Source organism: Grus americana, chromosome 12, assembly GCF_028858705.1.
Source record: "Grus americana isolate bGruAme1 chromosome 12, bGruAme1.mat, whole genome shotgun sequence".
NCBI classification, from domain to species: Eukaryota; Metazoa; Chordata; class Aves; order Gruiformes; family Gruidae; genus Grus; species Grus americana.
In genome coordinates, this window is record NC_072863.1 from 14,783,876 (window position 1) to 14,809,748 (window position 25,873).

The 25,873-nt window shown below is 39.7% G+C and overlaps 1 protein-coding gene across 4 annotated transcripts in view; it reads left to right on the plus strand.

The window, feature by feature from the left end:
* Positions 1-25,873, plus strand: part of AFF2 (ALF transcription elongation factor 2) — a 349,128-nt gene that overhangs the window by 191,404 nt on the left and 131,851 nt on the right. For 3 of the 4 annotated variants that reach the window (XM_054839106.1, XM_054839107.1, XM_054839109.1), the window contains exons 5-7: positions 17,946-18,032; positions 20,808-20,844; positions 21,099-21,150. In XM_054839106.1, the coding sequence (XP_054695081.1) occupies positions 17,946-18,032; positions 20,808-20,844; positions 21,099-21,150 (176 nt within the window). The remainder of the gene's footprint in view (positions 1-17,945; positions 18,033-20,807; positions 20,845-21,098; positions 21,151-25,873) is intronic. The other variant, XM_054839108.1, reaches the window with a different exon arrangement.

Sequence of the window (25,873 nt, forward strand, 5' to 3'; positions counted from 1 at the left end):
GACGGTAACAGATATAGCCCATTATTTGCCCCTCAGTAATTGTTTTCTCTTCTAAAATACAAACCAACATTGAAGAACGATGCTAAACCTAATTATAATAATTGTAATTTGAAAAATACAGGTACGCTGTCCAGTGTGGTTACAAATGCACTTAGTAGCTGACAGGCAGTTTAAATATTTTCATGTGGAATCTGGGGGCTTGCTGGGGAGGACATGATGTGAATTTAAAATGATTATCCAGACGTCATTGGACAAGTGAATAACGAGCTGACTGGCCTAGTAAATCATGTGAACCTGTCAAATGTGGGAACACGTTGGGGAGGAGATGATGTCAAGTAACAGTAACTTAGCAACCTGGCATTTAGCTGTCCAGAGAATGAGTAAGAGTAGCCACTTTTAAATAGCTGAGTAAATAAATGAATCCCTATATGTCTTAGGTGTGCTATAAAAATAGCCCAGCACCGTATGTTTTGTGTCAAGCTGCTTCTTTCTCCAGGATAAGGTGATTTATTATTTCTATTGAAATGAAAAAATGGATTGAAAAGTTAACCCACGTGTAAATGTGTATCTGTGGCCTTTGTCCCTCGTCTGGCGTGCAGCCTTTGGAAGCGTGTAAGGAACGGGTAATAGCCTGCTTTGAAAAAGGCAATGTGTTACAACTGTAGGTTGTTTTTTCTCCTTTAGACTTTGCTCATGTATATGAAGATTTGGATGGATAAAAGCAATTAATTTCTTAGCAATTTCCAAGCCATTGTATTTTCAGCTTTTTATGAGCATTTTCTCGATGGAGGCAGAACCAGTTTCTGGGTCTCACATCAAAATAAATCAAGGGGTAATTCCACTGACCTCTGACCTCATTTGAGTTCATTGAATTCTTCTTCCTCCCACACTGGTATAAATTGGCAGCAACTCCACTTACGTTGCTGCTGTTATTAAATAAAAAGGAGTTACCCCTGCGTTACTTTAGGTATACATAAAAGTCGCAACTAGTGCTTTGCTTGGATGACTCTCTAGATGTAGTCTAACTCCAGAAAATGGAAATGCTGAGTAGATCTTGAGGACAGCTCATTCCTGGTTCGGTAGGTGATCGGCCCAATTCTCATCTCAGTAACACCACAAGCATTCAGCAACAATTCCAGGAAGGTGGAAAGAAGCATTTTCCCAGCATTTTGTGCACTATCCAGCCATATACGCACAGGCACAGTGAGATCAATAGTTGGAGTCATTCAAGCCTGATGTAGGTCTGAAATGCAAAAGGCTTTTTGGGAGGTGGAGAATGCAACCTTAGGTCTTCCCAGTCTAGAGCAGACCCTTAACATGGAGGCTTGCCTTGGCCTCTGTGAGTTACACCTGAAGGCAGAACAACAGGATTATTCAAGTTTTTCAAGGTGGCCATTCACCTTTACAGTGACAACATTATGGCGCGACCCATGAGGAAGGCACCTCAGGACCATTATCCCAAAGCTGTCTATATTAACTTGAAGGTACGTAATGTAGAAAACTCAGAGGTAACTTTAGGCTAGCTGAGTAGGAAGTTGGCACGAGTCAATGCTCGAGTACTAAGCTTACGCGGTTGGTTTTGTGGGCCGCCATTGCACTGCTTGCATCGCACCGGTTAGGTACGGGAGGAGTTCACTTGGGGTGTAGATACATACCACAAATCTGCTTTGTCCTGCCAGATCCACACAAAGCAGACTTCATGCTGTTGGGGAGGTGACAGGGAGAAAAGGTTGACTGTCTGATCTGACAAATGCGTGTGGGTGTGCAGCGTTTCCTGTATTCGAAAGGTGTTGTTTTGCACCTGCCTGTTACAGGGATAAATGCCTCTTCAACATGTAAGGCAGCAAAAGATTAGACCTTTGTCAGGACAGACAAGCAAGGTCTGATTCCAGCATGCAGGCACATTTATCAAATAAAGGTTTTATTTTCGTAGCAGTATTAAAGAAATTATTTAGGAAAGAACTCTGAAATGTAAAATCTGATCATTATGTGGGTCTGTTGCAGCCTGTCTACACTGTAACAATAAAAAAAGATTACAAAAGGTATTCAGGAAAAGGGAGAGAGATTGCAGTGCACAGATTTCGAACCCACTATTCAATTCTGTTTTCTTATCTCCTTAACCATAATATTCTAACGTATATATTTTTGTAATGCCAAATTGAAAAATTGCTGATTTCAGTAGTATTATATAATTCTGCGATCCTTGCCAGATTTACCATTACTACTAAAATTACTGTAAAATGAACTGACATCACAAGTGTTTGGACATGTATTACTGCTCCCAAAGAGAATGAAAGCATTCTCATGACGAATGATTAGATGAAAACACGTTAATTCTTATCTGTTTTCCAAGCTCTTCAGTATCTCATTTGCACCAAAACAGCCACTTTTAGTTTCTCTTCCTCATTGACAGTCACCTCAGAAATGATCCACTATGTATTGCAACATGTTACATGCTCATCATCCTCACTCTGATTCAGTACTGTTACAATAAAAATAGTGATATTTTTGAAAACAAAATAATTTTTTAAAAGCCTATTCAAACAAGAAAGTAATTTGAGCAAAGTCATTGTCTTGGCGGAATAGATAGTTTTGCAACTTCCACAGAAGATCGGGTGCACCTTCTGTGACACTTAAAAGTTTTGGTCACTTCATATACTACTTTTTCAAATACCTCTAAGTTTCATAGTTCCAGAAAAAACTAGAAGTGAAAGAGACAAAAATGTGGGAAAACGAGCTGATGGGGTCTTGTAGTTGAGTGGAGTATCATAAAACTAAGATTCCTACTCTAGATTTGCAGACCCATGGGACCTGGCTTCCTGTCCCTTTTCATCATTGTCAGTAAAGAGTAACTCCTTTATCTTTGAGTGAAAGTGCGAGAGAAAACAGACCCAAGGAATCTGGCATGTCAGATCAACTTTGACCTTTTGTATGCTCCCATGAACAAAAAAGGCCCCAAGTGCTGAACTTGATGGAAAATTTTAAACACTTCTACACTGTTAAAGTGTTTGGATCTAGCTGTACCAGGTATCCTCCCTTAAGGATCTCGTGGGCTGCACAAATTTATGTTGTATAAAAACACAATTAGGAACTTCAGAGCCTGTTGTGTGCCTGTCCTGGAGATTCCAAAGTGACGGGTAACAACTACTGGCACAGTATGCAGTGCGGTCAAGTAGAAAAGCCATCTGAAGCTCCTACCCTCCACTTACACATCTTACTGCCAAAGTATTAAACAAAAAAAAATCTAGTCCTATTTTGAAATATAGGTAGTAGAATATTCCTCTGGTCTCAGATTAATCATTTCTGTTATTTCATCTTGTCCTGTCAAAATGAAACATGGTTAAATATGGGCATTGAGTGTTTAAACTGCTAGCGATGTTACCTTTCATTTAAGTAGATTAATAATGTGTACTCTGCATAACAAATTGCTTTAGGCACAGAATGAAGATATTGAAAACATATTAAAATCGAGTTAGGCTTTCTGAAATGAATGTATGCTTTAGAAACAATTCTGGTTTGAAATGACAAAGTCTGTAGCATCTTCTGTGGCTCTTTTTCTCTCGAAAGGGAAGGGCTCCATTTTTGCAGCCCTGAGGGCAAGTGTTGCAGGTTTTAAGTCCTGGTATGAAGCCTCCCCATAAGTCAGCACCGCTGAAGAAGCTGGTGGGGCCCATGAAGGATAAATTGGCCATATGTGGTTAGTCAAGAGAAACAGGTAGGAAAGGGCTAGACAGACTTGCAGCGTCCAAGGGAAGACAGGGCTGGAAGATGTAACTAAATGAATCTTCAGAGGGAGTTTCAAGAGCTCTCTTTGAAATTCTCCTCTGAATTTTCAGCTGGCCATGACAATCAAAGCCTAAAAAAATTGGTCAATGGTGAAAAAAATATATGTAAGGAAAGAACTAGAGAAATGAAAGAAGAAGGGGGCCAGATATTTGAGGCATACTCAGTTTCACTGCTTTAACTGTACCTGCCACGTTGCAGCCTTTGATGCTTCACTGCTCTTGTGCTCTTAGAAGGAAAGTAAAGAAAACAGGACAAAGATGACACCTGGAGTAAACCTGAAGTTAGAACTTCGAATCTCATTGTTGCACTCAGAGAAAATGGGTGGAACTGTTCTATTACAGCAGATACTGGGAATATTTGTTGCCATTTTCTTCATGTACTTCTAAATTTAACCCAAGTCACTCCTAATCTTTTCTTCTTAAGGCAAGTGTACAGACACCAACTGAGTTACAGGCCAAGAAGTATTTCTTCCTGAGAGACCCCCTGGATGAGCAGGTGGACTTCTCCTTTAGAGGAGTCGTGGTCACACGCTGTCAGCCTTGCCAGCATCCACGGGGTTTGTGGAAGCAGCCTAACACAGGAAGGCAGTCTTGCAGTCATCATCTGTCTGAAGTTCAAGTTATTCCACATTCTATAGGGAGAGTAGTTCTGGAAGCTGCCTTTTTGGGGAGAGCAATTTATGTCTTTGCTACTTGCCATTGATCTGTGGGCTTTAAGACTGTCATGCAGCGTAGTCAATGGAGCTCTTTCAGAAGGTGTCCTTCTTGCCTGTGGAGATTGTTTCAGCTGTCAAAGTCTTCAGAATGCACCACTTCACATCTGCCAGTGAAAGACTGATATGGTCCATCTTCCTGTCTCTTTGAACATCCTCTCAGTAAATGGTTGAATACATAGACTCAGATAAAACATCCTACCTTTAATGTTCCTGTATAGCCTTGAGATGCCCCTTTGCTCCACAGTGTCTCCTTCTATGAAATGGGGAAACAGAACCTCACCCACACTACTATCGTGCGGCGAAGTTAAATTATTTGCTAGAAAAATGCATTGAGGTTCTCAGCTGGAATTATTGGTGTTATAATTGTGCAAAAGCAAGGCTCAATCAGATATTTAAAATTATACTACATACTGTGGCTTCTCAATTTCTACAGAGAATTTCTAACATTTCTGTAAAGAAAGCATGTCATTGAATTTAATGTTCTGAGAAACCTTATGAACTTACAATCTATTTTGGCCATATATTTTAAATTGTGCTTATAATTGTGTTTTTTATTGAATATGTAAGTTCCTTTCAATTTCTTAATACAGTACATGGGTTTTCATATGCATTTGAGAAGAATGCACACTGTGGATGGGAGGCACTTTAGAGTGTTTTCAAATTGTCACAGTAAATTGTCACATTTGTTTAATTAGCCTGTAGATCCTGCCACATTGATTTATGTCAGCTGTGTAACAATTTCTTAGGATAGCTAGAAAATCTGACCAGAATGCTTTTCTTTTTTTTTTTTTTTGCCAAGGAATTTCTCACATTTCTTTTTGATTTAAAAGCAGTCATACAGACACCCAGCCTTGCAGAAGTCTGCTGAAGAAAATGTCAGGCTGTAGCATTAGAAAGGAAGATGGTTTTATTAGTTCAAGGTGTCGAGGTGTTTGTTGACCATTGTTCAGAGGCAAGAGGTAAAAACTGACTACAAACATGAATCTGAAGTTCAGACCTAAGTGCCCAGATTTATGTTTGTTCAACATTCTGCATACACTGTTTATTCTACCCGCTGCAAGTGTTACGGTATTGCCTTCCAGGGCTCCTAGGGCGAGGGCTCTGGTGTGGCTGTCACTAGAAACCCTGTTCTCAACAGTTTACAGCTCTTCTTTAAATATTTCCTCTATTCTAAAATTTCTGTGCAATGTCTAAGCAATTATTTTTGAGGGGAGGTGGAAATAATACCTACTGGTACTTTGCAGGGTAAAACAGGAACACGGACACGCATGGACTTAGGATACTTGCATGGGTTGCTAATGGCACACAAAAAAAAGGGCAGGGTAGTGTTCATTGCATTTGTTGCTGCTTGAGTGGGTTATTTAAGGCATGGACCAAATTTCACCTCTGGAGCCAAGCTGGAATATGGCAGGTACTGATCTCTGGTGAGGAATGCTTTGAGATCTTCTGATGGAATTTATTGCACAAGCACTGACTGTTAAAGGCCCCTTTGGGCTTTATAGTCCATTAATTTCTTTGCCATGAGTATATCCTGCTAAAGAATATGTTGTTTGTGTACCCCAAGGTACAGTAACCTTTAAAAATATTCTTCTGAGCCTCAGAAAAAAAAAAAAACCTTGGTGTTTGGTTTGTAGGAGAACATTCCCAGTAGTGATTTTTTCTTTTTTTTTTTTTAAATCAAGCCAATTAATCCCTTCCCACTTATTCCAGTATTTTATCATTTCTAACCTCTTGAGTCCCTAATGTTTTCAATAAGAGGTCTGAGCTGCCAGTTTATCTGAAAAAGGAGTGTTGTACCAGTCAAATGAAAACTGGTGCTCAGGCTTTTTTGAAGAGCAGCCCCTTGTCATTCCTGAGTTCAGACAAAAACAAAGAACACAGCTTCAACAGTGAGGCGTTCACTGGAGGCTTCTTTCCATGAAAATAGTTATCACTCCTTTTTTCTTTGGCAATTGAGTCATTGTTGCTTTTAAAAGAAGTTGTCATGATCTCCTCATTACCATTTTTCTTAATATGATAAGTGTAAACTACAAGAAAGCTATCATGTTTGAAAGGATACAGGAACCCTAAGGAATGTTATGCTAACTGCTTGTGCTCTTTGAAAAGGCTTAGACTGGGAATTTGACTAAATATATCATTCTGTCTCCTTTGCAGCAGCATTGTCATTTTATAGTGCCTTTCACTTAGAACACAAGTTACCCTTCAAAAAGAATGCCGTGTTACTGCATCTAGCCTTTGTGTCTTTCCAGCAAAGTGAGATCAACAGCTCCTTTTGGTAATGCTTGAACGTGATAATACATTGCACTTTGTACTTAAAAAACAAAAAGTATTCTTTGGCAGGTTTATTCCAGTTCGTCCTTGTATGATAACTGGTAATTGTCAGTGTTTGCCACCAGCTGGAGTTGCAAATAGCACTAACTGCTTAGAGCGAACTACCAACCATGGGTCTACCGGGTGGTCTTTTCTTGGGCTTGCTCCAAGTTTGTTCCAGATTGCTCATATGACCCCTGATAAACTATGACTAATGAACAGTTTGCTATTCCTTTTTGGCCATGTAGAAGCAACAAAGATAATACATGTCATCGTCTACTAATGTAGATATATAATTTTTAAATGCTGGAGCACCAAACTTGCTGCATTTTAGTGCCGTGGCTTTTGTGTCCTATTCACTGGGTTTCCTGTGGGAAAAAAAGTAGTGCAGTGTTTGGAGGCAGGAAGGTTATGGACTTTGCCCTTTTTCAGCCCTGTTTTTAGGAGTTAGTTTGTTTCAATATAGTTTGTTGTCAGAAGGTTTTTAAAAATGCAGGCATGGGAGGAGGATATGTTAATCTGGTGTATAGTCTGAACATGCTGATTTCAGATGTTAGGACCGCTCTGTGTGGGACCAAGCATCCTCAGCTGTCATACATCTTAGTGGCAGTTCTGAGTATTTAATGTTTCCAACCTCAGACTTATTAGCTTTGCAAGAAGGAACAAGCTGGGAAATGAAGAATCAAATGCATGCATGTGACAGTGGGAATCTGTCTACCAGAAATACTCTGAAGTCTCCATACCTTAAGGGAGATCAAAAAAGACCTCAGCATGTTTTGGCTTTGGTTTTCTTTACTCTTTAAGCTGGCTTATTTGGGTAAGGCTGACATGCCAAAAAAGTATATGTTGTATCAAAACATCTTCTATAACATACATCCATTTTTTCTACACCTGTTAGCTTAGCCGAGTGGATCAAAGAGGACTGTTGGCATGATTTACAGGACACACAGATGCAGGAACAGACCTGCTTCAAGGCACAAGTGAGGAAAAGGAAATCCAGACTGAAATGTTTGTTCTTTTCCAAAGGCTAAAATTACTATAATAAATGCTGGGTCACATGATAGGGTTTCAGGTGGCTGCTTAGGTCTTTCTGTAAGAGAAGAGAATTAAAAGGTTGAGTATGAGAGGTGGCAGGGACCCTACCTCTCTGTTACAGGCCAGAACCCGTAGTATATTTTTTGGCAAACATGCTAAGCTTTTAACCTTATAAAAAAACATGGTGCCAAATTAGGCGATCCAATGATCAGGCTTCAATTCGAAGTTTTCCGTCCATCCAGGGCTCGCTGAATGCTGATCAAGCTGGCTATGTTGTCCACCCAGGATTTTCCAGGCAATATTCACTGTTCCCAATTTCAAGCCAATATTCAGAAATTGCATCACTGTCATAGGCATTGCATAAGACAAAAAATGAGACAGCCTTTGCCCTCAAAGTGCCATTCGTAGTCTCTGATATAGGCGCTGGGAAGATAATAATTCTCTGTAGGGGAGAGTGCCACCTTCATACACTAATGGAAAAGCAAGTTTTCAACTGGGATATATGGCAGGGAGAGGATCACATAGATGAAGAAATGGTGAAAAAGGACAGCTTCTGTAAGGGCAGGTTGGAGCTTTTCTAGGTTTTCACTGTGTCACTGCCACTGCAGCCTCAGACCACTGTTCTAATGGCATTACAGTTGAGGTGTTGATGAGACCATGTAAGAGGGAAAGACTCAACATTAAAAAGAAATGCTACCCTGGCACACCCACTCAGGAAAACCCATGCTGCAGTACTGCTTGTGTGGTAAGCAGAATAAAAGATATCTGGCAGAGTCCTGGTTTTGAAGGCAAAACCCAGCTTTTGTAAAAGATTTCAATGATGTGCTTTCTACAGCAGTGTGTGGTAGCTTCATTTCTTTGCATTTCATGAGTAACAACTTGGAGTCCAATTTTAATGAAAGCAAATCATGGCTTACGCAAAAGAAGTCAGCTTTAAACTCAAATAAGTTGCCTAACCTGGTTTCTTAATTTCCTCCTATATGCTATTTCAGATAATCGATGCTCGTGTGTTAAGACTAAAGCTGGTGTCTTCTGTCACAAATTGATGCTTTCAAATTCCTGATGATTTTTAGATTCATCATATTGTTAGGATGTGGGTTATAAGCTGGTTTCATGGGTCTAAAACTCAGTGCACAATGTAAAACTTAGTTTCTGTGCTAAGCCTACAAAACAAGAAGTTTTGTAGTTTAGTAATTTAATTTTGCCTGATACAGAATTTGGAGATTTTCTTTTTTCACGATGTTGGCATAAGCGGCTCCAGAAATTAAATGCATTTTGTAATAAATTACATGGATAAGGTCTTGTCATGTGACTACATAATTCACTGTTGGCTTTTGTATGAAAAAAACCATGAATTGATTATATCTGGCAATGTAAAGGAGATGGTGTGATGTATTGTATAAATGTGCACAGTAGAGTGCCTCAGGGTAGGTACAGTCTTGTTTTGTAACTGTAAATTATAGTTCTGCTCTCTTCTTGGTGCGAACCCTGAGTTTCAGAGAAGAAAACAGGCGATTCAAGACATGCTTTTTTGCTTGTGAAGCTCAGGATGGATGGAACAAATTACCAGATTCCCTTAAACAAGTGCCAGCAGTGAATAGTTTCAAAACACAGTTGCTTATTTACTTGGAGAAATGTTGCCAATGTTTTTTAAATTGCAGAGATGAAATTATATGTTGGTATTAGTAACTTTTGAAAGAATTAGCTTTTTATTACTTATTGTGCCTTTGTTTATATTAAACTGTTGTACTGCCAGGATGTTATGTTGTATTTAACAGTTCAATGCTTACTTCCTATCTCTTGGGGCCGTCATGAAAATTAGATGTGCCATCCCTGGAGATGGTTACCAATAAGTATCGTTTTGAATAAATAAAATCAATGGGATGTGGCTGTGCATCTCAGTGGGGACAAGAAGGTGCCAAGAACAGGAGGTGTTGCATTGGCCATACTATCCACAGCAAGACTCTGGTGCTGTGTATTGGGCAACGAAGTCATTAGTTTAGTTACTGAGAGTGACAGATGAGGGATGCCTCGCTTTCTGGAAGTGGATTTAGTACACGTGACTGCAAGTACCTGAATATTTATGGGTGTATCATTAACTTTTAGGACTCTAGAACTGGTGTTAGCTGAATATCAAGTTCTGGATGCAGTATTAGATAGAATTTCAGCACAGCTGAGGATTACTAAGTATGGAGGATCAGGATTTTACCCTCATGATTGCTCTGGTGTTCTTGAAGTGCTCTGTGAAAGACACATCACCAACCACTGTTCACCAGCATCCCAGATGAGTGGGACCTTGAGTCTGACCCGTTCTGGCAGTTCCATGTTCCTGACCCATCAGTAGGTCTGTCCAGAAGAAGGAAATATGAATCCCTCACATGGCCTAGCATCTCATATGTGTTTGGCAAAACTTCAAAGCTTTGATCATCCTTTCCTTGCATGCAGCCATTATGGGCTATGCTTAACAAACCCCACATATTCTGCAAGTAGAGAAGACGTCTCCTGTCTGTCTTGGATGGGAAGTGGAGTTACCTCAGTGTCATTATTCCCGCTCAGTACGTGCCTGTCTTTGGACTCTCCAAAGGCTCATGGCTTGTCACAAAGACAGCACTGGCTCCTGCTCGTCTCCTGAATTTTCACTAGAAAGCTTAGGGAACGGTCTAAGACAAAGACGGCATGGGTCAGAGAGGCCATCATACGTGCAGGATGCATCTACCTTTAACTTCACAATTTCTCAGGTGTCCCTTTTCCACAGAACTCTTAATTCTGTCTCATCATATAAAACTTGTCAAGAGGGCTCTCCCATGTGTTTCCTGTAAGGCCCTCTTTCACTTTTTATACTGTGTGATTCTACTTTGCCAATTACATTCTGTGAACCCCCCCTGTCCCCGTCCTTCCTGCACTTTACTCATACAGATGACCTAAGCGTGACATGAGTAGGGATACAGCTGCTCCCAACCTCTTGTTTTGTTGCGGTTCGCCATGATGATGTTTTTATACTAGTGCCCTTAGGGGGTTGTGCTGCATCTTCCTGAAAATGCCAAGAATGTGTGAGAAGGTGCTCGAGGGCACAAAACCTGCTTGGGATTGAATCGAAGGACTGTCCTGGGCAGTGCAAGTCATATTCAGGACAGTTTTTGACCATATGATCTGCCTGAGGTGGACCCTGAAGAAAATAATCCTGATCCACCTTGGAGAGAAGTATCCAACCTGTTTCATGGCGGATCCTTGGGAATGAACTATTACATGCACAGCATGGACCATTTGGAGCCCAGGACCCAGCAGGCAGCTAAGTCATTTGACAGTGTAGACACACTATTATATAGGCAGTGGTTACTTTTAGGATTGTGTCGCACTCGGAAATCCAGTGGTGGGTTCATGTGGTGTATCTTCATTACTGTCCCCCTAAAACAGCCTCTTGAGCTGAGATACCTTCTCACTGTAATGGAGCATGGTTTTTCTCCACATACACAAGATTGGTTAGAGCAGTAAGTACATCAGTCATGATTTGCCTTTTTTTTTTTTGTCTTCTAAATACTCTAAGCAAAGAATATGAGCATTATTAGTTATAAAAGCTACAGTATGAGGAAAATATATTGAAAAGTGTGAGGTATACAGGAGCCAGAGAGTATTGAGAAGCTCAACAGAGAAAGAAAATGTCCGTATTGCTATTACTTTCTTTGTGGGTTTCCAAACGTTAACAAAGTAGGAAAGGAAAACAAACATATGTTGTAATGTTTATAGTCAACCCCTATTGACTTCTAAAGCAATTTCTCTATTCATTTTCACTAAATATCATTTTGTCTGTCCTTGCCCTTGCTAATATGGAAGGGAATATTAATTTACCATGGGAGGATACAGAATGCATCCCATTCCCGAGTTGGGCAAAGGGAACTTACTTCTTGTCATCGATAAAACCCACAAGGTGAACACTGTGGTTTTAGATCATGGTCAGGGAAATGGTTGGGTTTTGTAGAATAAACTCTAGCTTTTTAATAATAAACTCATATGTGTATGCACTGTTTTTCCAGATGACTTTCTAGTAGTTTTTGGTACAGCAAGATAAATTCTAGTATGACAAAGGCATCATTGCAGATGCTGCCACATTATTCCTCCAAAAATATGTACTGGGCACTCGCCACTGGAAATAAATTCGCTAAAACATTTGCATGAGTAAAAAGTTTCCTGTCTTAACATTCATATCAGGAAAACTGACTTTCTCTTGGAGGCCATCAGGCCGTCACTGAAGTCTTTTTTTTTTGCCATTACAGGAAAAAAGATATCATATCCCTTTGATGCTGAGTATTTTTTTAAGTGCTGAAACATGATAATCAAATGCATATCCATGGATTTATCTATCATGTCCTTGTCAATACTGATAATGTATCAAAACCCCTTCCTCAGGAAGCCTTTGGCCCAGTATAAAGCAGGCCAGATTACTGATCAGGATATTCCCAGCTGCTCCTGCAAATTTCCCTTCCTTCATAAGGAATATGAATGAAAAACAACCCTTAGGTTTATTGCCTTTTTGTTCCTTTAGGCTTTAGTGTCATTTGCTTGTACATGGATAAATATATATCTATATATTCATTCTTTCCTTAGCCTTTTCCCCAAAGATGAAATGGATTGAGATGGTTTTTAATTCAGTATGCATCACACACATAAAATGCGGCTGCCCCTCATGCATTACTGGCTTCCTAACAGAGAGAGTTTGATCAGGTTTGTATAAATGCAGAAACCAGAAAGACACTGTGAAACAAGACACTCTTTTTATTAAGGTTGCATTGATAAATAGTTAATAAAACATTAATAAATCATTAATAGTGTCTTCAATAAATGGTAAATCACTTGGTTATCTTTATCCATCAAGGCAGTAGGTTGCTTAGCACCAGCTGTAACATCAAGTTTGTAATAACCTTAGAACATCTATTCATCATATATTAATTTTTCTTCAATGTAACTTTAACATAGTGTGTAACCAAAAATTGGAGAAAGTTTAAAACAACAGATTCAGCTAAGAGTTAAAAGGACTGAGAAAGGCAGCTGATAGAGAGAATACCACAGACAAGGTCTCTTTAGCAGCAGTGGCCTCAGACTGCGTTTATTGCTAGCGATGTGTGCAGGGCTGCTCCTGCTCCTCTGGCTGCCCTCTAACAATGTGGGCAAAGTGTCCGTCCTGAAACTGCCTTTGTGGACTCTAATGCCACAGAAGAACACCACCAATATTGTTGCTTTCTTCTTCTGCATTTTGTGGATCTGCTATCCACAAGAGAGACAGTAAGGGTTGCACTTGGCCAACAGAGATCTATCAAACTACAGAACAAGAAAAAGAGTTGGGAAGGGTCTTAGAAATCTCATCATCTAATACACATCCCTGTCCCAATGCAGGAATCAATTCTGCCTAAGCTATGCCTGACTGATGTGTGCTAATCTGTTCTTAAGTGTGTTCCTCCAAAGATGGAGTGTGTGTTGTAGCTTTCTGAGCAATCTGTTTCAGTGCAGCATGGTCCTTACCATTAGATAGCTTTTTCTTATGTCTAACTGGAATCTTTCCGGCTGCAGTTTAAGTTCATATCCACCATAAAACTGGAGAACAGATTATTCTCTCCTTTAGCAACAGCTCTTTCTGTAATTGAAGACTGTTCTCATGCCTCCCCTCAATTCTCCCAAGGGAAGTAGCATGAGCCCTATATCTTGGGAGACTTCAAATTAGATCAGGCTAAGCAGTTTCGAGTGCACTGTAGGAAGGGAAGCTGCCTCAGTAGGAACGCAGAGTACACAGTCTAGCTGCTTTTTTCCATAATGTTCTCTTAGAGTCTGGCTCAGTGCTTTTATCTGTATTTAAAAACGCTGCACACTTTCTTTTGAACAAGAAGGAAATGATGGAAAAATGAAACACAGAAAAGGAAATAAATCTTGAAGGCGGCTATTAATTTTAGGGACTGGTTTTGTAAAGCTATTTACCATCTGCCCCATATCGCCTGTACTCAATTCTCTCGCTCTGACCTTTTCCTTAGAAACTTGCAAGTTTAAATCCTTCCCCAGTCCTCTCCTTCCATTTAAATCATGATTTGGCCTTGTACCTCTGCAGCCCTTAAAAAATTTGCTTGGAGTATTTGTATTTTTGGTGATTCATTAGATCGCGTCTGCATATGTCCGTCTTAGTTACTTACCTGAGGGCTTTTGTAGCTGAAAAAAGCAGACTTAGCTGAAGAGATGAGCGTGCCTAGCTCTAATAAATAAAGCACATGGAGTCAATTAAAACAATGTTTAAATAATTTTCAGAAAGGAGGATGCTTGATGTTACTACATCAGAGGACCACAGAGGCTTTTAAGCCAACAAACTGTGCAGGTTTACTTTCTCATTTAATCTCCAGGTCTATAAAAAAATGCATGCTTCCATAGCAGTCATCTACCCACTCCAACAGTTGACATGATTTTGGAATTATTTTAAGTCCAAACCATGTGAAAATAAATCCTAACTCAATTTTGTGGGATTACTTTGTTTCCATTAAATTCCTCTTTAAAACATTTCATATGCTCGGTTTTATTATTGTTACTTCCAGGAATTTCTAAATACTTCCAAATTTGGATTCATTAAAGTTTTTTAACTTTTCCTGGGGAAAAAAAAAAAGAACGCAATTCCCTGCCTACGTTCCCAGGTATTTACAAACCAAGATGTTTATATATACATCTTAATGGATGCATACGCAACACACACTGTCTGTGTGGTTCTTTATAGTCATAACATATTATAAGGTAGATATATCAAATTTCACAAGTTAAACAAAATAGAGCTTAGCAAGTACTTAAAGATGAGGGACCTCCAAAAGAAATGGGTCCTTGCGAAGAATGGTGAAGTCATGTGGATGATTAAACAAATGACATCCTTTCTTCTGATTCTCCAAAGTAATGTGCATGTGCTTAAGGAACAGAATAGGAGAGAGTTAAGCAGACGGTCACATCTCTGCAGGATGTGGGGTTGGGGGTTTGACCCTTCCCTGAAAGCAGTGCAGGGCCATTTTTGCGTGTCATTCTGTCACTCAGTAGTGCTCTGTGTGAGTGTAATATGCAGCTGCGTGGCGGTCGGTATGGGGTTCCTGCCCATACATTTTGAAGTGACATTTTTCAGACGAGTAGACTCAAAACTTTCTCTACGATCATTCAAGGTTCTTTGGTTAACAGTGCTGTGGCACCTATCTGTAGGTAGATACAGGTATGTTTCTTTAAGTAACTACGTACTTCCACACGCAGTGTTTGTTTATATGCTGAGCTTCAAATACTTGTGTTGTTTTGCATGTGTGATCCTATCTGGAATTTTCTATCCAATAATTTTTATTACAGTGATAATTGAAGTGAAATGCTTCAATATAGCCCGCTTGTACCTTTGAAATAGACTTTCATGCTCACAAGGTCACACACAGATTGGATACCTCACTGAAGTTGACTTTTGCCTCTGACCTCAGTAGAGTCAGGAATTCTTACCTTGTAATTGAATTTCCTCAAGTAATAGCAGACTCATTTTTTCCTTTTCCCACTGTTTTATATTCAGGTGTCCCCTAACAGGGAGATGATTACATTTGCTTACACGTGAGCCCACCGACATGGTACACAGTGGACACCAGATGCATTTTGGCAGTGAATGTTCAGAAATATTTGCTGGCATCACCTTCCCATGAATCCTAGGCTCTCTGTCCAGCCTTTTATGCGTGGGCAGGAAGACACTGAGTTCAAGCCTATAATTGCAGTTTTATAATATGCTTCATTTCTGCCTTCAATAAGGCTGCCTGTCCCTCTCTTAATTATGTTATATAGTCTCTATTTCATCATTTTGCTATGAAGAGCTTTGCCACAAAGCAACCTCTATGGCATAGGATTTGGCAGAGGCATGTAGGATTTGGATTATATTATCTCTCAGAAAAGTTCACCAGATGCTTAAATCTTTTTCTGCCTTCCTCTGTGAAGAGGTCAAACAATAGCGTACTTCTCGTCATTGCACTGAGCTGCCACAACCTCACCCACCGGGAGGGATGAGCTGTTCATGACCTCCCTCTTTCCTCCTCATTGCCACTGTTTGGGCTTTGTGCAATGAAAACAGGCCCTGAGCTCCACAGGCAGAAACCCAAAAGCTCTTTCAGGAGTGCAGACACATCTGCACCCTCCCCTGTCCATGGGTCACCTGCACAAGGAACTGGCAAAGCTTGGCCCCGGGCGGCACTGTCTGTGGCTGTGCGGCCCTTCAGATAAGCCACAAGCGTGTCCATGGTGCACTGCGCTGGGGGAAGCTGAGCAGCAGAGCCCGGTAGGACTGAGCTGCTGGACCAGCCCTGCCCTCCTGCTTTCGCCAGGACTGGGTGAAGGCTTGTCTCCATAGTGGTCGTTCCTGGGCTCTGTCCCTTGTGGAGCTCAGCCAGACCTTGCTGCAGTAGCAGCATTGCTAAGGGTGGAAATGTGGTGGATTTCAATAAAATACCAGTGCCTAACAGGAGCTTGGGGGAAGTCTACACGTCTGCCTGCCCCACTGACTGAGGACCATGGTGCATAGCTTTCCTTTCTCTCTCCTAACCTCCTGTATGACACGTGATTAGTGAGGGGCAACTGGAGCCCTGAAACTTGCTGGCTGTATCTTCAGTGAATTATATGTCAACATCCAGCTGTAGCCACTTAGGCCATGTCTTTAGCCCAGATGCACCCACCACACTGCCCTTTTGACAGCAGTTATATTTTCTTTAATTGTATTATGCTATATTTTTATCTGTGGACCATTTGCAGTAGTTGTCGTGTTACCAACAGAAACCTGTGTGTTCCTAAGCTTTCTTGTGACTGGCCCCGGTCTTCACCAGTGTGAAATGGCAGCTGGGGAGTTTAGTTTACTGCGGTCAGGATTATTGCCAGTGCATGCAAAATTTCCTATATCAGACCCTCTTTTGCTCTTTGTCTCGCTTGTCTCAAGAAAGAATCCTTTCTGATCTTTGAAGGCAAAGAAAAACAACGAAGACAAAGATATAACAGATTGCCAGAGACAAGTATTACTGCCTCTTTGAGTATTTATTAAATAAAAAACAAAGATAAGAGAGAACGGAGCAGCATCAACCATAAAACACACTCATTAGAAGAGCATTTACAAGCTCTGCCTAAAACAACACTTTTGCAGTTTCTCTATTTTACTGATTTTTGCCCTTCTCCAAACATAAGCCCCAGTCTGCTCCCAGCGAGCGTGGCGGGGTAGCGGTTCTGGGCCTCGGTATGACAAAGCAGCGTGTGCGCTGTCTCTTCTGCTTGTATTTCAGAGCCATGGGCACCCAGGTGATTTCTTTGTAGATAGTTGGAACATGTGTATACAAATGATGAATTAACACGCTGATACAGAAAATGGACATGTTGCTTAGATGGTCTGATAGGCAGGTCTTCACCAGAGACTTGGATTTCCTAGTTGAGTACAGGCTTTCTGTGTAACCCTCTGCAAATGACCTAATCTCTCGGTCCCTCATTTGAAAATGGAATCGGTAGTGCTCTGATGCTGTGACATTGCATCACAGTAAGGGCCTATGGCCAGTGCTATGAGAAGGTGCTTTGGTGCGTAGGACACTGTCCCCTCACTCTTCTACACCAGGCATTCAGGCTGCAGGCCCACTCCAGCTTTTTCTAGACAGGCCACTAGTTTATTTTGCCACTATGCAATCTTGAATAGGGTTGCATTTTGCCACCATGCTGTCCTCTCTAGGGTTGCATCCAGTGCAATACAGGAGGCATCCCCCTCCTGCACGGGCTTTGCAGGTAAAACCCTGCTCTTTGCCTATGGTACGGCTTCATTCCTACAGCTTGACAGGCTGACCACAGAGGTGGAGTCAGCTGCCACCTGATGAAGACACAGATGGTCAAAATTTTCAAGAGTAAAACCTGTCTTCACCCTTGTTCCCAGGAAGTGCTGCCTGTGGGGTAGTTAAGGTGTTCATCTACCATGTAAGGATGGGCGGTGATGCTTCCTTAAGCAGTTGCCTCTCCAGGCTCAGTGGAGAATACATGATCATTTTTTTCCTCTCTTTCTTCTTTATGTACACAAATTTGTTTTCAAAAACATGTTTTTTTCCTTCCCTAGGAGATGACCCATTCCTGGCCTCCTCCTCTTACTGCTATTCACACTCCTGGCAAGGCTGAGCAGACCAAGTTTTCTATCCCAAGCAAGGTACAAGTAGGCTATTACCAGTGACCTGATTAACATTCTATTCTGTTGAGTGTTCTTCGCTGGAGAGTTTATTTTTGTAATTGGTTCCATTTTCAACATTTTCTAAGACTATTTTTAGTTGGAAATTCCCAATCAGACTGTTGTTACTAGTAGGACTGCTTATTTAAAGCTGCAGAAGTTACAGCGGCAGCAAAGTGAACTTTATCTCTGTTGTTATAAGAGTCTTTCTACATCAAGGACGATATATTTTCTTTGTTTTTCTTCCATTATTATTCGTGCAATCCAGTGGCTGAAACAGTCATTTGTTCCTACTTAGTGATTGATGGCATGATGAGGTTTAGGCTGCATAGTCAAATTACAGTGACTTAAAATGTTCCTGCGTGTGAACAGTGCTACGGCATCTGTCCGTGTGCACATGCCGAAGGCACACAAAGTTGCACATCGCGATCCTCAGTATCGACCTTCTTAAAAGCACGCACTCAGCACTTGCACATCAAAAGCATATGCCTGGACAGTACCTACAATTCGCCTAACACGTGGTGCATTGTTAAGTTGTATGATTTGAACACACCTTTAGCCCAAATTCCATTGTTGCCTTCTAGCTATGGTTCCGGTAGCACTGTTGGAGATCAAGCTTGTACCCAGGGCAGTTATTGCCGGAGGCATCTTTTGCTGGGACCTGAAAAACTGCGAGCTGATGTTGTTTGGGGAAGGGGAGAACTTCCCCAGGGTGGGAAATCCTCACCAGTCTGTCATGGAGCTACATAAAACTTTCTTTCTAAAGGCAGGACCTTGGAAAATAGCTTATAAAACTGGTACTGCTCGACATTATGGTTCAAGCAATCATATCCTGGTTTAGCAGCTTGAATGTGATTTTCCTCTTATTGATTTTATCTGTTTGGCAGATATTCCCCTGTCTGAAACGCAGTCGCCATGCTTAATTGGAAATCATACGAATTTAGCAGTATGTGTGGCTCCTTAAAAAAAAACAAAGCCAGTGCCCAGAATGCCTTATTTAAATGGAATGTGATTGTTACTGCTCTAGCACTGCCATTGTCGCTGCAGTTAGCTGCTGCAGCATTAAGCATTGGAAGTCATAATCATAGAAGAGTATAACCCTCATTGCAACTTGAATTAAAGTCAGTTGAACCCATTTAGGTGAAAGTGGAGTCTGACCTGTGTGAATACAGTGAGAGTAGAGGGGTTTGCCCACTGGAAGCTGTATTTTTTTTTTAAATTTATACTATCTCTTAAGTTAGCAGTCTGTTTTTGGTGAGCCCTACAGAAATTGGTCTAAGTCCTGCAGACTGTCACTATCTCCATTGGCAGCAATATAAGCATAGGTTCAGAGAAGCTAAAATGTTGTTTTGCTTTTCTGTTTCTATTAAGTTTGCTTTGAACTTTTAAGATACACATCAAAGTTAATTTCTGGGCATGTTGAATGTTGATCCTAAAATTCTTGACCATATCACTTCAATACAAAATATAAATTATATTTTTTTTTTCTTTTTTTTGAGCTAGCATTTCAGGAAAGAGGCAAGCACATAAATGTTTCGAGTTTGCTAGTTTTACTTTAAAAAATACAACAGAAGTGTCTGTTCAGAACATCACATTAAATCAAGTATAGCTAGTCAAATTATAGATCTTAGACATAATGTGGCTAGATTGTGCAGTCATATAAACCAGAGGCAGGCCTTATTAGAAGTTCTCAATTTAACTATTAAAAAAAAGTATCCTCATGAGAAACATACATAAAAAAGTGTGATAAAAAGGCGGAACTTATCAGAACAATTTATCCCTTTGACATTCAAATGTAAAGTGCCATGTTTACTCTTAGGGCATGATTTACTTCACAAGGGACTGACTGACAGCACAGTATAATATTAGGAACTAATAATGCCCTAAGAGGAAGTGCAGTGAGGGCTTTAATGACTTTAACATCCTACAGAACTAACACTTCCAGCAAAGTAGTGCCTGGCTGTAAGATGAGGTTGTAAATAACACCTTAATTTCAAATGATCAAACTCTGCTTGGAAGGAAAGCTGATTACAATCACTGCGGACTATAAAGCCTAGAGAAAAACTAAGCTAGAAAACACTGTGACATTAAGGAAGCAGCTTAGTTATTGTGAGCCAACAAGAATCCCAGTGTTAGCATGCTCAGTGTTACAAGCTAGATTCTTTTCTGGTTTAAAGTTGTTGTTGTACTTCCATTGATTTCATTGGATTTGGACTAATTTCCATCAGGTGGAGATCTGCTACCTTCATCTTTATCAAATCCTGTGTGTCGCAGTCCACATAAAAACGGTGACTATCAATAAAAGGTTACTGTATTTCCAAGCAGCAAGATCAAAAAAAAAAAAAAAAAAGGCAGTGGTGCTGAATTTAATGCATAGTTGCATTCATGCTGAGGTCAAATTGTACATCATAGATGGCTCATACACACATCCATGGCCAAGCCTGGAAAAGGCTAGGACCACTGCGGGTATAAATCTGTGCAGTGTCTCCATAAGGGGGTGTGTAGATTTACAGCAGCTGAGGGCAAGCTCTTGTCTGAACTGAGAAAGGGTCCCTCAGTGGTGCTCTGTCTCCACAGTTAATGTTTTTTTAAACTAATGTCACTGGTGCTGCCTTAACGATGATATGATCCCTTCCCTGGACCATCTCCTTCCCTGTTTGTGTAATGCCAGTGCCCTTAATCTAGCAAACCAGGATGTCTCTTACCTTCTTCATCTTATTTAACTAATGCTGACATTTTGTGTGTTCTTCTTTGTAGGACTCCCAACATCTGACCTCAGGATACAATGTACAAAGTAGGTCTTTATCATCCTAGTCCTAACAGTCAGGGTTGGGTTGGGTTTTTTTTCCCCTGCTTAACATCATTAAAACAAAGGCTAAAAAATTAATTTCTATGGTGCTAAAGCAGATCAGTTCCATTTTTTATTACATGTTATGCATTGTGGCATGTTGTGAAACCAAGTATAATTAGATGGGCTGACAGCTTTGGGTGCATTTTAATTCTACAGTAATCTTTTGACATTTGAAAATGTGTTTCCTTTGTTTGCAGAGTGGAGTGATCCAGCAGGGAAAGTTGCAACCAAGTCAGTGCCACAAAAGTCGTAAGTATGATTATTTCCAGCTTTAAATCTCATTTTAAATTTATCATAAAGAATGAGATTATTTCTCCAAAGGTAACTAAAATCTAGCTCTGCTCGTAATCTTGTTCTGGTGTTCAGGTGTTCTCAGTAGTCCTTAAAAATTAGCCATAAACCAGTTTTATGTTTTCAGTGCTTATTACTGTTTCTTCTTTTTAAGCATTAGCTAACAGAGGTATGTGTGAAAGATGAGTTTATTAAGCAGAAATAATGCTGATTTTAGTTGTACAGCTTGCCAAAATTAAATCACTTTTATGCTTCTCTCATCAGATACTAAGCCTCTTACAATAGAAAATGCAACCCAATGAACAGATGATGCAGTAATTTTAACATTCATACAGTGAGAGAGAGTAAAACACATCATACAGAATGATTCTACTAGCTGGTGTTGAAAAGCCAGTCTTGAGTTTCATACACTTTGCAACAACTGAAAATCACACATGATCTATAAATGTGACAGTTGAAAATTGTGGAAGAGCTAATTCTCCATTGTGTTAAACCATTTTTCTTTGGTACTTCTCTGGTGTAAGGCTGCAATAATGTAGCAGTGAGTTGAGACTGAACTGGTTTTTTACTTTTACCCCAGGAGTAATTTACAAACAGGAATTAAATAATAACTTTGAAAAGTAGGTTGTTGGTTTTATACTTATGAAAATGTGTGGGTCTGATTTCAGTTCAGAGCTGCTATTTTTTTTAGTGTTCAAGTGTTTTAAACTACAGAATGCAGAACTGCACTAGCTTAACTGGCATTTGTGTAAATACAATATGTTCATTTAAAATTACTTCAAAGTAATACCATTCTAGTGGTTCCCCCTCATGTACCAAGGACACAATTTTAAGTAAATTCCTATGGGGGAAGAAGAATCAACGTGGAGATTCCTACATAGTTGGGGTTGTTTTTAATGAATTTAAATATATTGATTCTTAGTGCAGGTTTGTGTACAGGAAAGGACTTGTTGGAGTTCAGCGATTTGTGTGTGACCACGTGAGAGACGTGGGACTAGACTAGCTGTGGGTGCCAAATCCATGGATGTACTCACCAGGCTCTGAAGGTCCAGTTCTTTTCTCATAAACTCAAATCATGGAAGTACTCATTCAAATGAAGTTTGTTGAGTAAAACTTTATAAAATTAGGGTTAAATAACTAATTCAATTTTAAAATGAAATGGTTTTTTTCTTCAGATTGAATGAGAATTGGGTAGGAATGCTGATGATAAATAGCTTAATTTGCCTGAATAGCATTTATAACAAATTAGGTTTTGCCCTTTGCTATTTGATTTCCAGTAATGGCTTGGCTTTTTAAAAGACTCTAGCCAACTATACCCACTGTTCTTGATAACAGAGTGGGTGCATTCATGTTTCAGAACATCTTAGTGATCCAATCCTAACATCAAGCACATTCCATAGTAAAAAAAAAAAAAGGTAAAAAAATATTATTACATCTTAAAATGATTTTTCTCCTAAAGCAAGTGTATTTGGATTCCACTGTGAAAAATATTTTAGTGAGTATACCATAAAATACAATATTTCAATAGTTTGTAACCAACAGTAATAGACTTGTCAATCATGGTTTATAGTTATAAGCTGAATTTCAAAAGAATAGTGCTTCAGAGCTCAGTGGTATATAGTGCATTTAATGGGACCAAAGCTCTCTATAGGAAGCCTGATATAAAACCCGAAGACACTGAGTACATTTTATGAACCAGTTGCTCTCTGTTCTGCTGCTTGATCTAAAGTTCCAGTACTATCAATCAGATTTCTGCTGCAATGAACTGCCTTCTTATGGTAGGTGATAGATTTTACACATGAGAGATCAGAGCTGCAATAAAGCTACTTTTATTTTTAGCTTCCAAATGAAGATCAGCTAACCCATTACTATCACTTTTTCTCTTTTACTGCAGAAAAATTGTTAAGGCAGCTTCTAAGAATTTCCATAGGGCTTTGGGAGGTTAGAAGGCAGTCCACTGTGAGACTTGGTATTACGAGGCCAATTTGTTTCTTCAGATCTGCGTGTGCAGTTACCACCACTTTCACTGGGAATTACTGTACTTGAGGACATAATGAAATTAAAGCAGAGAGTGGGGCAGAAAGATGTAATGGTATCAAGTAGAGCTGGATAGTGTGATCCAAATAAACCCTGACAGATTGACAGCTCCTGCGGTCATTGTGTATTTTAATAATACAGTATTTATCAGATTGCTGCTGTATTAAGAAGGATTTAATCTTTCTAACATTGGTCAGTCTCAGAGATATTGGAGTGTAGGACTGAAATTACAGTCCAGCCTATCCCCAGTAACATTTGTTGCTACACTGTCAACCATACAGCATGATCTTACTGACTTCAAAATCTGTCGCCCACAATTCCTTATATATTTTGTCAATGGGATCTGTTATCTGTATTTCAATTTGATCAAGTCTGACTGAATTTGGGGTCGTTCTTCTGTATGCTTTGTTAGAGACCTTTTAACCTGGACATGTTTCTAGATATTCCCAAACTTTTTTAGGTTTACATGCAATTCAAATGAAACTTAAGTTATATTTTCCATTTACATTGGTCCTAATCACAGTCTTATAGATTCCATTGGCTTTGTTAGAAATCTGTAGGAATTGGCAGTAATGTGCTTTCATTCACCGTATCGCTGAGTTTACCATGACTAGTTGAGCGATGCGTGCAGAACAAAGATACTTTACTTTCATGAATCTGCGTTCTGCTCCAGCAGCCAAGCTGCTGTATGTCATTACAGAATACAGGTGTAGAAACATTGGCATCATGGGAGATCAGACCAATGGGACATATGATCTTTGCAAGATAACCCTTCAGGTCCCCACTTCTAAGGGGAAGAATGGAGGCAAGATACTGCAAGGTAGATTAACTGACCAGCGTCTTGCTTTTGTAGGGGGATTGCAAGATGCACAACTTCTTGTCTAAGTAAAGCTTTATGAAATATAGTTTTCATCTTTTTTGTACTACTTCAATGTACTTTTTTACATCCACATGCTGGAGAAACCCAATCCCCAATGCTTTGCAGCAGATATGATAGAAGGTAGAGTAGTTGGGATTGTGTCTAAATTCTGCACCTATGTTGCACATGAGTACGTGTGCATGTAACTAACCTCAGATTCTAATTTCAACTCAAAAAAATCATGAAAATGAAATTTTGAACATTGATGTGCACACATGTGCGTATACCGTGGTGAATTTTTATAGCTGAAATCAGGCTATGTAAAACTACGGCACTTGGCTTCCCTTTTTTTCAATCTCAAATTCACTGTAAATCTCCATTGGGTATTGTGCAGTCAGTTTTCAGCCAGTCTACTCTGATTAGTTTATTATGAAGCACAGTAAGCAGGAACAGATAAGGTGCAACCAATTGCACTGAGAAGGATTTTCTGTCAACTTCCATGAATTTGAGGGTACGAACTCAGCTCCAACTTAGGTTTCTGTTATATAATTACCATTGCAAGTATGTCATCCTCAAACATCCAGTCCTTTTGTTCTGTTTTGGTTGTTAGCATTTGGCCTCTGTCCAGTTGGAAACTACCCAGAACCTTTTTAATCAAGCACATCCTGTGTTTCGAAATCATACTGCAGAGTAGTCTTGGGTAGTTTCCATAAAAGCCTAGCTAAAAAGAAGAATGTAATCATAATGGTATTCTTCCCCTGTCATAAAATTACTTCCTATACTTACTGTATTAATACAGTATTAAAAGGCCCTTCTCGTGGGCTCAGTGAACTACCGGAAACCATTAAAAACTTTGAGCAGCAAATTTTTATGGATCAGACAAAAAACAACTTATTTAATCTTTATAGAGTTTTTGTTATCCATCATACTTAATGATACACAACCTGTGTGGGGGCTAGAGAACAGCTAAACCCAGTGGGCTCAAAAACAAAACAAGCAACTGAAACTCTTTATGTCATATTTCAGCAAGGATTTTTCAAAGGGGGCTCACCACTGCTTTCACTTGGGCCAGGATTTCATTTCACAGTTCTAAAAAAATTTCAGTAAATACCAGTACTTTTCTAATCCCAAAGATTATCATAATACTTGATGGAAGCCTGTTTGAAAATGGAAATGTGCTTCTTGACATCTAACTAGTTTTCGTAAGTATCTAATGGCTTTTTGGAAGTTCTCCACTGTGTCAGGGACAGCCACCTGGGAGCATGGAAAACAAAATTTGGCAGCATGTTCAAGCTATGAATTAAAGGTAATTCACAGTTTGAAATGAATCAGCATGAGGTCCTTATGAAGAGTAATCAGACATCAAGAGGATTTTACACCAAGGATTGTATATTGGATAATGCGACAACAAGTAATGTTGTTATTCAGAACGTTCAAATCAAGAAGCACTGATGAATTCTTAACTTTGAAAGGAATCAGTTTTAAAAAACTGGGATTCATTCAATGTTGATGCATCATTTCCAGTTCAATCCCATGAACCAAAAATGTAAAATTCATCTCCAACTGGATTAGGAAGAATGTTTCTATTTATGTATCCAACTCTATATCTGAGTTCCAGTCACAATCCAGCCCAGGTGTCATACCCTGAAGAAGCTGAAAGTTTAGTATTTCTAATTACATTTTTTAATTGATGATATTAAAGCATAAGAGCATCAATTGATCCCACAGTGTTGATAGCCTGCTTTCTTTTATAGCACACGTTCATTTTCACTTAGCAAGTGTGGC